Here is a 12054-nt window from a genome sequence, read left to right as displayed (position 1 = left end):
AATAGAACCATTATGATAAATGTCAGTGCCCCCCACCTGCCAATAAGAGATTCCAGTGGCTCCTGTAAATATTAAACATTCTATTTGATTTGGCCAATCGCCATGGATACTCTAGGGCTCAGACATTGGTACCTCTGGGACCTTCTTGTTTGGACTGCAGTGTCCATGGAACATTCATATAGAATGAATCAAGTAGTGTCAAATTTCATCCATTCAAAGGAAAAACTGCTTACCTGTAATCATAATTCTCCTTCAGCAGAATTCCATTAAAATCCTAAACTCTGATTGCTGCTGCATGTGTACATTATTTCAGAGCACTTAAAACACAATCTGTTTGCCTTTATATTGATATATATGTTGTACACGTTTGGTTTCTATTATTGCAAAAAACTGCTGTGCTATAAACGCGCATATTTTACAGGATGCAGTAAAATATGGAAATAATTTCACTGCTTCATGCGAAGTATGGGTTCATCATCATGACCGCTCCCAAACCACTTTTTAGAGCTTTGCCATTGTCGGGGCTCGGAGGGCTGTGCCCCACGGTTATCTAAGATATGTTGCAAACCTATCCGATTGTGTGGCCTTTTTTCTGGCAGTATTATTTTCATCCTTTTGAGCTAAAACAGTATTCTAAGTGAAATCTTCAAATTATGTAAAATCATAATTATGCAGTAAAGGATGTAGCCATTGAATCACATTAATCCACAGGTCCTCGACATTGACCATTGATTTATGTACAATTTATTTATGAAACATAAACGTCTAATTCCAACCAGTGCCCATCGTTAACTGCACTTTGAAGAAAACACCCTTTTCAAGGTTGAATTCCCCAAAACAAATGTAATAGTAGCATTGACAATGGTAATAGTTCCGCCTTTAAAGAAATGTTGTACGGTAGTGGGGTGGATTGCAAGGCACTAGCATGGCAATGCATATGTATGTGTGTAGAAGCATAGTACTGTGGAATAATATTGATATTGATAAAAAGGTGAGGTACCAGTTTCACTGTCCAGCCAGACCTAAAAGAAATCCATGTATGTTAATGACTGCCCTCCCACCATTTGTGCTGCAGTCAGAGAAGACAACAGCACTCCTCCCAGTTATCCTTGACACGTTCCAATGTCGTGTGGGCCCCTGAAAGTTCGAAATTAGGCAGCTGGATCACAAATGATCACAGCTGCTTGGGGGACAAGCACCTCCCTTGCGGAAGCACACAACCTCTGCCGATCAAAACAAGTACTCCTGGTTCCCAACATGTGGACAGAGCCGAAGCCCCTCTCTAGTGGTGATCACACAATTGTCTGACGATAGCTGCTCTGTCAAGCCAGACCATAAAAAAATAACATAATAGGTAACGTGCAATATGCTCCAGTCTTAGTTCTATTGACATTCACATACCAGAATAATGGATGATGGTACATCTCTGTCTATTCGGTATCCTGTGTGTAGATAGATAGCGAGAGAGGGAGAATGGTAACTTTGTAATATGGACCGCTGTTGCCTTTGAAGGGTTCTGGCTGATGACCGTTATAAACCACATGTCCTTTGGCCTTGTGGTTTATAAATAAGAATTGAACCTTGAGTTGGCAATATAGGTCCACATCATCTGTTACTTGTCGGTTTTTCTAATTACGTGCTTTTTTAAAAATGGATTTTAGTGCTCCTAAGAAACATAAGGACCATTTGAGTGTCCTTTATTAAGTATTCATTATTTGCCTCCGACTACAGATGTCGGTCAGTGTTTTGAGAAATGTGGTATTTGTTAGGGATAATATGCTAATATTTAAAGTGTTTTGTGAAACAATGTCAATTAGTATAATCCCGTTTTTTAAATGTGAAGCAAATTGCAAAGGAATTAAACATGTATTCCAAAATGTGATTCTTTTGTAAATTGATATTATGGAGTAGGTATAACAAGACAATGTGGGACAGTAAGTTTATGCTGACATGATTCTACGATAACACAAAGGGGATGATTCATTGGTCGAAAGATCGAGGGTGAGCTTCTGAGCTCTGCTGATCAATGCTCTGGGAAAAGCTCTACAAAAGGGGGTGGTGATGGACGGAGCATCTGAACCAATCAAACACTCACACCCAGTCAAAAGATCTGGGTTTGATCCATCACCGTTCTTTAGCCCACTCTGCCACCCCAGTTCAGGCATGGCTATATGCAAATCAGTCTGACCCTGTGCCTCATGGGAACAGTCCAGCCCGAACTGCCAAGCCATGCCTTCCCTGGACCGGAAACAAGCTTCTGAGGACCGGTTTCTGGCATTACCACCCCCTTTTGTACCGCTGGGAAAAGCTCTGTCATTGTGAAAGCTTTTTATAAAACCTTTTTTGTTTACCCACAATGAAACAATGAAGAAATGCTGTGTTAACAATATATCAAACTTTATTTGTGTAGGGCAGCTAAGCATACTGCAGATTAATTCTGCACTGTGAATTATGGGAAATAATTAACGGTGAAGAGGGAGAGATAATACAGAACTGGTAACTGTGTTAGAATGGATACTTTTAGCCACATATTACGCTACTTTAGAATATTGCCCAGGCCCCAGACTAAATTCCGAAGTCCAAGGCACTGACCAAAATGTTTCCCCCCCCCACACCCCTCTTTGTTGTCTGTGCTGTGTACAGTGCCGTTAGGAAGTAATTTTCAATTAAAGTTACTCCAGTATTGGAAACTTTCATAGATTTACATGCTTGAATCATTCCTCATCGTCGATAGGCGATTCCCTGGTGTATATATAAAATAGCAATGCAAAGCCATTGCAAACCAGAAACCAGGCCTAGCCCCATTCCAGTTTTCTAACATATCCGTTTCTTTTTGTAAAAGACACCAAATAAAATCAACAACCAATCAGATCAGCCTCACCCTCAAGAACCACCCTCAGATTTTCTACCGCACGTTGTGTTTGGGAGTATCCACCGAGCTCCGCTCAGTTTTTCCTAATTCCATTACTTGAGAGACTTTTTAAACTATTTTACTACACAACTACTACAGCTTCGATTTCTTTCTCTGTTCATCATGGCTGATGAGGAGAAAAAATGCCTTTTTAGAGCCTGTGCCACCTGCTCTTAGAAGAGGCTTTATGTGGATGGCCCTCACAAGGTCTGCATCTATTGCTTGTATCCAGACCACAGGGCCAATGTTTCCAACAAAACTTTGAGGGACCGAGGGACGTCTCCTGACATGGCTCCAGAAGCCATGAAGAAGAAGGAGAGAGCCGGTCTCCAGTGACGATAGTGATGAGGCCTCCTCTGCTACGTCTTCAAGGAGATCATGGAAAAGGGAAAGATCTGACCCTTCTTATATTCAACATTGGCACCCAGAGGAAGGGCAGGATTCCTCTAGACATCAATAGGGGCTTGCAGGCTCTGCCTACTGTTCCTCCCCCTCATCAAACACCTGTGAAGGGGCAGAATCTCCCTCTACTTCCATGATTGGCAACGGATAACATCAGATCGTTGGGTACGCAACATAGTCCAATTTGGCCATACGTTGCAATTTGTTCATCCTCCTCCAACCAACCCCCCTTGCTCCAGCTTAACAAAACATCTCCGTCTCCTGAGCCAAGAAGTCCAACAAGTGCTGCAGAAAGGGGCGATAGAACCGGTCCCTTTATCCCAAAGAGGACAGGGTTTATACTCTTGGTTCTTTCTAGTTCGAAAGACTGCTTGAGTTAGATATTGAGCTCCCTCAGATCTAAAATAGAGCGCCACCTCTCGACAGTTGTTCGGAATGATCTCCTTACAGGACATACTCGACTTCTAAATTCTGGGGATTTCATGGCCACTTTGGACCCAGAGAACGCATATTTTCACATTTCCATTAATCCATCGCACAGGAAATTCCTTCGCTTTACAATAGCCAAGAGCCACTTTCAATTCAGGGTCCTCCCCTTCGGCCTCAGATTGGCACCAAGAATCTTAACAAAGATGCTGGCTCCTGAAGCGGCTTTCCTAAAGAAACAGCAGCACCAGGTGTTCCCCCTACCTGGCGACTGGTTGCTTAAGGCTCCTTCTAAGGCAGCAGCCAAGAATTCAGTGGCAGCTTGTACAGCGCTGTTCAAGATTCTAGGTCTTACACTCAACAGAGAAGTCAAACTTGTGTCTGTCCAAAAACGCCAAATTTCTGGGAGCCATATTGGGCACGTCCCTGAACATGGCAATTCCGTCACTAGAAAGTCAAGCCAAACTGATGTCGATGACCCATCTACTTCTAAAAAGGTCACTTTCAGTTCGCCTCTACAAGTCCCTTCTGGGATCCATTTAGTCCTGCATTCCTCTAATTCCTCACTGCAGGCTAAGTATGCGTCCCCTCAGGGAGCAACTGGACTTACAGTGGCGTCAGGTTGAAGTATCTTTCGAGGACATGGTCACGGTCACTGCACCAATGAAAGAAGCTGCTTCATGGTGGATTCACAAGGAAAACCATTCCCAGGGTCTCTCCTTCATGGCCACCCCAGTGCCTCAGATAATTACAACTGATGCATCGCTGGAGGGCTGGGGAGTGGTCTTACAGGACCTCCAGATAAGTGGTCGATGGCTACATCATCATCATCTTTTGCACTTCAATCTGCTAGAGCTCAGAGCAATTTGCTTAGCCTTACAGGCTTTTCTCCCAAGAATAAAGAATGTGCCAGTCCTAATAAGAACAGACAATACCACAGCTATGCATTATATCAACAAACAAGGTGGCATGAGATCCCGTCTGCTTTCGGTGGAAGCTCAAACTATCTGGGAATGACCGACCCTGCATGGGGTCTCACTGAAGGTGGAGCATCTCCCAGGGTGTCTCAATGAGACGGCAGACACACTAAGCAGACTAAAGTCAGTCTGCCACGAGTGGGAGCTGGACCAGAGGACTCTGGACGACATTTTCCGACTATGGGACAGACCGTCTATAGATCTCTTTGCTACACCAGAGAGCATGAAATGCTGGTTCTTCGCAAGTTGACATCACCATCCGTGATCCTCTGGAAATGCGTTTTCGATGACATGGTCAAGCACATTTGTCTACGCTCCCCTCCCCATTCCTCTGATCCCGAGACTTCTCAGGAAGTTAAAAACGGAACCCTGCAAAATAATCCTAATAGCACCGTCCTGGCCTTGTCAGTACTGGTACACAAAGCTTCTTCTCCTATCCTTGGAGCAACTGGTTCCCTTGGATCCTATTCCATCATTGCTGACAATGTCACTGGGGCACCTTAACGTGGTCTTGGCTCAGCTCATGAACCATCCCTTTGAGCCTATCCATAAAGCGGACTTAAAATTCCTGTCATGGAAGGTGGCTCTTCTTGCTCTGACATCGACTAAAAGGGTTAGCGAGTTACAGACGCTCACTATCCAGGAACCCTTTCTTCAGTTTAAGAATGACCCAGTAGTACTCTGTACTAACCCTAAGTTCATCCCGACGTGCCTTCAGATTTTCACTTAAATGAACCTGTGGTCCTTAAGACTTTTTTCTCTCAACCTAGGACTCCGGCTGAGAGATCACTTCATTCGCTTGACATTCAACGTTGCCTGAAATTCTATCTCCAAAGAACTAAAGATTTCAGGAAGTCACCTCAGCTCTTTGTAGCTTAGAGCGCTCCGCGTAAAGGTTTTCCCCTTTCTAAACAAGGAATTGCACGTTGGATTTCCAGCTCTATCCAATATTGTCATCAATTAGCTGGAAAACCCCTCAAGGGGATGATCCATGCTCACTCCACGAGGGCAATCTCTTCCCCAAAGCCCTTTTTGCTGAGTTACCTATCTGGGACATCTGCAGAGCAGCAACCTGGAAGAGTATCCTTACCTTCACCAGACATTACTGCTTGGATTCTTCGACACGCAGCGACACTGCAGTGGGCAAAGCAGTCCTGAGGAACCTGTTTCAGTAAGCGGTGAGCTTTCCATATCATGCCTCCTTCCTTTTCTTCATAAGATCCTTTGATACGTTTATTGCTTCCTTCTATATGTACATAAGTAGGTATTTTATTTGCATATAAGCTTTGATGATGTGTTTTGTTTCCCTACTTATTTGAATTTTCCGTTGGGTTAGACTTTATAGTCTTCAAAAAAAAAAGTCTATATTGAAGTGTTTTTTCATTTCTCTAATCTTATTGGTGCATTATTAATGGTTGTTCAAGATAATAAGAACAAAAACGTTGGTCATGACTGCTAGCTACTCTGATTCAAGCATGGGAATCTATGAAAGTTCCAATACTGGAGTAAGAAATTAAGTTACCTGTAACTTTAGTTCTCCAGTATTGGAAACTTTCATAGATTCACATGCACCCCACCCTCCTCACCTGGGAAAGCTCGACCTCTGGCATCTTGATGGTTATCCTGTGGCACTACGGCTATGAAAATCTGAGGGACTGAGGTTCTCTCAGGAGGGTACTAGAGGGTGAGGCTGATCTGATTGGTTGTTGATTTTATTTGGTCTCTTTTACAAAAAGAGGTGGAAATGTTAGCAAACTGGAATGGGCCTAGGCCTGGCTTCTAATGGCTTTGCATTGCTATTTTATATATACCGGGGACTCCCATCTCGACGATGGGGAATGATTCAAGCATGCAAATCTATGAAAGTTTCCAATACTCTAGAACTAAAGTTACAGGTAAGTAACTTGTTTTCTTCTTTCTGATCACTTTACCCTCCCTTAAGGGCGATTCCAATTGTAAAAAACACTCTCCTGAGCTTCATTAATCCTCTTGTCTTTTTTTAATCAGGTTATGCCATTGTCAACCCTGACATCTTACTGAGGATAAAGCAGGCAGGAGAGCCAGGTGGCAAGGACCAGCAGAGTTCAGACGAAGTGGAAATTGTTAAATCTCTAACAACAGGTGCGTATAAAGTAGGGTAAAGTTATTATGACTTATCTGATAGACTTCTAGACGCAAATTCATTGCCTTAGAATTATCCCCAGGTTTCAGACAGGATCAGGAAATTTTGTGTGAGCAGTATCCGTGCGCAACAGTGAATGGTGTCGTTCGGCTCCATATCATTGGCTTCAACCGTGCCAGAAGTGACGTTCGCGGTGCCACCTAGGCAAGAATGTCCTCAAAGAAGGCCGGCGTCAAGCCTTCCAGCACCTGTCACTAACTGATGTTGGTAACAAACCCGCACCTTGTTTGCAGTGATGCCTCGAACTAGACCATGACCTAATGGCCTGTTGCGCCATGCATCCGAAGGCTTTGAGGGGGCGATTCCTCAAGCTCCACAACGTCTGAGAAAGGAAGGTCACAGGAGCGGTTGCGGTTTCCGAGGTTGTCATCCCACTCAAAGTTATCGAGCCATTTGGCTAGGTCTCAGTGGTCAGTGTACTTCGTGTCTCAACGTTTTCCGCGTGGGAAATTGCGAAAAGTAACGGTGTCAGTGCACCTAGCTGGCGCTTATATATGCACCGCAAACGTCCCCGCTGGCGTGGACGATAGCAACTACGTCATCTAGAGATGAACACCACCACCTACTAGCGCACAGGGGTACTATTCATAAAAAATGTCCGACTCCAGTCTGACGCCTGGGGATATTTATAAGGTAAGGAATACGCGGCTAGATAGTCTCTACCAGATAAGGCGTTACTGAAGGTAAGTAACTTGTTCTTGAAGTCTGCTTGTATGGCAATAATGAACATGAAGTTGGGAATTCTACATGAAGATTGGAAATGTTTACTGACCCCTGCCATACTCAATCTGTTCCTGCCCCATAAAAATCAAGACATATTTTATCCTCTACTTCAGTCCTGCAGTTGATAAAGTCTTAGATATTATACTTACATTTGTTTTAATATTGACTCGATTCCAAAAGCAGTCTGTTAGTGCCACACTTTGCTTTCATAAAGCAGAATCCAAAATGCTTTATGGCTTCATCAGGAGTAGGAGTACATCTGCTGTAGGCTTTTTGCATTAAGCTTGTTTCTGGTTTGATCCCAGGTGGTGCAGTTTTCAACCCGGAGGTTTCCTTGTGGATTAAGGAAGTGGAGGAATCTGGGTCTGTGCCTCTGAATCAGCAGCCTGAACCACAGAGCAAAGAAACCGCCAGCCCGCAACCTGCAGGTAAGTGAGAAACTCTTTCGATAATTCATCATTCTGACACTTAACATTGTACTCTTCTGCACTATATAAATAACAGATTTCTGTTGGCATTTCTTGTGTTTCCTCATTTTAATCTGCTATGAGAATAGTGTTTCGTCTGTCTCAAGACATATGATTGCTGAATTTGGTGGCACAGTCTGAATCATCTTGACCAGATCTTACTTTTTAATGACAGATCATCCATTTGTCAAACCCGACATTCTGTTACGGATCCAGCAGATTGAAGAGCCTGTTGTTCCAGAACATTGGGTCTTCCAGGATTCTGCCAACAGCCCAGCGCCTTGTGAGTATTGGCAGGAAATTGAAATTGGGATAAGAGTGATCCGAGTAGAATGTGATGCATACAGACAATGCTGTTCTTAGTTGGTTTATACGAAGTTGTTTGATATATTTATTTTTTTTGCTGAGTTTTATATAGCGCGAACTTGACACGAACCGAATCAGGTATCAGAGCGCTTTACATATTTTCCAGTTACGTTACATGAGGACACACTTTCATTTTAGGCACGGGGAGATTAAGTGATTTGCCCAGAATCACAGGAGGTTTTGGCGTCGTTACCGAGACTCGAACCCAGATCTCCAGGTCCGAGGTCGAACGCCCTAGCCGTTAGGCAAACTCCTAACGGCTGTGTTCTATTCCAATCTATTGCTATTTTTATTCCTTGTGAATGACATACGTCCTTCTCCAGGGGAGAATGGTTCTGCCATTGCTTTCTTTCTGCCCACTAAACACCAAGGAATTCCTGGCCAAAAAGAGCATTTGCATTGCCAATAGGTCTCACTTTTGCGACCTTTTAAGTCTTTAGCCTGAGCTATTGACTCTGGGAATGCCTTTGAGCTATTATGTTGCAGTGCAGCGTGGGTGTTATCTGTTACTACTAAACAAGCAGTCACAAGTGCAGTCTTGAATGGTGCAGCAGGTTCAGTGGCACAGGGGCCAAAAGGGTTTGGAAAACCACTGATCACAGATTATTGTTACTTTTCACAAGTAAACCAGCAGCCTCAAGTGCATTCACCTGGCTGTCACTAGGATCATGATTTGTCTGATGCAGGAGGTGCAGGGGAGCTCTATGAAATCCACTGAACACAGATTATTGCTATCCTTTACTACTAAACATGCATTCACAATTGCAGTTACCTTGCAAGCACTGGGGTCATGATTTGAATGGTGCAGCAGGTGCAGTGACAGAGGCCAAAGGATCTAGGAAACCCACTAAACACCGATTACCATGTTTTGCTACTAAACATACAGTCAAGTACAGTTAATTTGCAGGCACTAGGGTCTTGATTTGAATGGTGCAGCGACACGCTCACATTTGGAACCACTAACCTTGTTGCCCTTCTCCTGCCGGATTTGGGAGGCGGCTTGCCCTTTGCTGCTTTGGGGTTGCTTGTTGTCACCACTGAAATCGACCTGCTCCTGCCGGAATTGCGGACCGTGTGCAGCCCAGACTATACCCAGAGGGCTGCGCAGTCTCGCGTGAGGCGGGGAGCGCTGTGACTGACCCGGGACTATTTAGGCCAGCGCGGGCTCCCGCGGCGCAGGACGCGCGTGGGCCCGTCCTTGCCCATTTGAGGCTGGGCTGGGCCCACTTTCTTTGTATGAATTTTTATTCTTATTAGTTTTAATCTCTTATGTTTATTTTTTAAATCCTTATACCTGTGTTTCTTATGTATTGTACATAGTGTTTTCTTTTTAGCTGTCCCGGTATTTTTCTAGAAGTAAGGTCAATTCGGCATATACAATGGGAAAAAGGAAGTTGGTGAGCCCTAAAACTCCCAAGAGTAATAAGGCTAATATAGACACACAGCAAACCCTACTGAGCTATTTAACCGGGGCGGTAGGAGTATTGGACAAGCAGATTCTTTCGGTAGAAGAGTCAATCGAAGGAACCACCTCCAGATTAAGTCAGGATTCCGTCCACCAAACCGACAAAGATGAACCCGATGTAGGAAAATCTGTGGAACATCCACAAAATGGCTGTATCCAACTAAGCCCCGATGAGATTATATCTCTTGCAAGTGACTCTCCACCACAACCCCCCCCCCAAAACGTTCCACAAATCCAACTCTAAATGAAACTAATAGCACCGTGAAGGGAAATGCAGTCGCTCAAGCCACAATTCACCACTCTCTTGAGCTGGAAAAAACAGCTAAATCCACTCCACCAGGGATAAAGCGATTGGCGCAGAAAAAAGGCCAATCGCTCAGAAAGCCTCCACCTGGTAGTAATTCTACAACGCAAAATGACATTTAGACCCTTGTTTCTTTAGTGGAGCGTTTAGATCTTTGTGTGAGGGATTGGTTGGATCAGTTAACCTCTAGAATGTCTAGTATTGAGGGACTCCCTAATAATAAGTTCAATCAACCTACCATAGTAACTCGACACTTGAAGGATAGTCCCACATCTATTACACCAATTGACATCACAGCGGGGAGGCCACATACTGTTGCAACTAAGATCACAGCCACTTTGGGTCCATCTTCAGCCGTAGATATCGGGTCATTGAGAACCAAAAGATTGAGCTTATGTGCTGATAAATGGGTACAGCACCAGTCTAACACCCAGGACCCTGATTTTGATAGAAGGCCATTAGGACCTTCGCAAACTCCACTCCAGGTACAACTAATTCCACCTGGCCACGCCCAACTACCCCCTCAAATCCTCATTTCTCTGAAAAACATACCCCATAGATTTCCACCTAGATCTCCTGCCTGAAACAACCCCTTATATCATCGTCCTGGCTAACGCACCAAAAAAAAAAACACGGACGAAGAAGAATCGTGGATAGCGCTTAAAAATAAATCACTACACTGGCTAAGCACAAGGGTGGGCCTCAATAGACAGCTATTCCATGAGTTCAAGATGATTAGAAGAGTCAGGTGGGTGGGCTCCAGGGACAAAATGTTCATGGGAGATTGCATAGTTATGACATTTGCTTCTCCTTCTTTAGTAAATGAAATTCTGAGGGTGGGCGCTAATCATACTATAGATCTTGCTGCGATTAATATTCTACTGCTCGGGTTCTTCTATCCCCCTAGAAGGAATCACTCGAACAATTCTAACTGGAGATACCCGCCCGGCCACCACAATTGTGTACAACCTATACATATTCAGAATAGGTTCCACACCTTATCAGGCCTGGATGATAATGAATGACTGAAAGACTCGGATACCCGAATAGGAGGTTCACCATCTATCGCCCCTATTAAGACTACCAGCCAGTTAGAAACATCATTGCTAATTGAGCTTGCTGATAATCTTAACTCACCTAACCATCCGGCCTGTAACTCACAACCCCTTCCCCTAATTGAAGCGACTGATGCGGAAGGGTTCCACCAAAGTGTGGCAGAGTCGCCCCCAGCTACATTCAACCTTGACCTAAACATAACTCCTGACTATCGAGGACAAAAAGATCTAGAAGTTTCAAATTTCGCCATGTTAATTTGGAATGTAGCAGGGTTGCGCCCAAAAGTAAAAATACCGTCCTGGCTAAATTTGGTAAGGAAGCATAATGTTGTCTGTCTCCAAGAGACTTGGATAACTTCCCCAATTCACCTTGAGGGATACAAGACTTTCATTTCTTATGCCCAACTCTCTCCCTCGGGTAGGCCTAAGGGGGGGTTTAATAACGTACATTTCCAACGACACAGCAATCAAGGATGTAGTAGAGCTGAGGTTGGAGGCTAACTACCAAATCCTCAAGCTAACTAGAACTAAGTCGAGTGCATACTTCTTGGTAAACTTTTATAACAATTTAAAATCAATTGATTTAATAGTCGTTTTAAATGATATTTTTTCCATATTATCAGAGCTGCGCAACAAGTACTCGAACAAAACGTTTTATTTGATCTGGGGCGGTGATTTTAACCTCTCAATTTGTAAATATATTATTACTAAAAAGTGCGGAATCCAGGATGAGTGTGGGTGTACTTTAACACACTTTTCCCACACCAACACTGGGA

The 12054-nt window shown here is 43.9% G+C and overlaps 1 protein-coding gene across 4 annotated transcripts in view; it reads left to right on the top strand.

Annotated features, from left to right (window-relative positions):
* LOC144764025 (uncharacterized) overlaps positions 1–12054 on the top strand; it is a 297464-nt gene that overhangs the window by 96921 nt on the left and 188489 nt on the right. For all 4 annotated transcript variants that reach the window (XR_013596298.1, XM_078650155.1, XM_078650158.1 and 1 more), the window contains exons 4-6: positions 6724–6837; positions 7927–8049; positions 8264–8371. Coding sequence is in view for 3 of the 4 variants with exons in the window: in XM_078650155.1 (XP_078506281.1) it covers positions 6724–6837; positions 7927–8049; positions 8264–8371 (345 nt within the window). In the remaining variant the exon portion in view is untranslated. The remainder of the gene's footprint in view (positions 1–6723; positions 6838–7926; positions 8050–8263; positions 8372–12054) is intronic.

The sequence above is a fragment of the Lissotriton helveticus genome, chromosome 6, assembly GCF_964261635.1.
Source record: "Lissotriton helveticus chromosome 6, aLisHel1.1, whole genome shotgun sequence".
Taxonomy (NCBI): Eukaryota; Metazoa; Chordata; class Amphibia; order Caudata; family Salamandridae; genus Lissotriton; species Lissotriton helveticus.
Note: the sequence above shows the minus strand (reverse complement) of the source record. Positions and strands in the feature narration are given on the sequence as shown.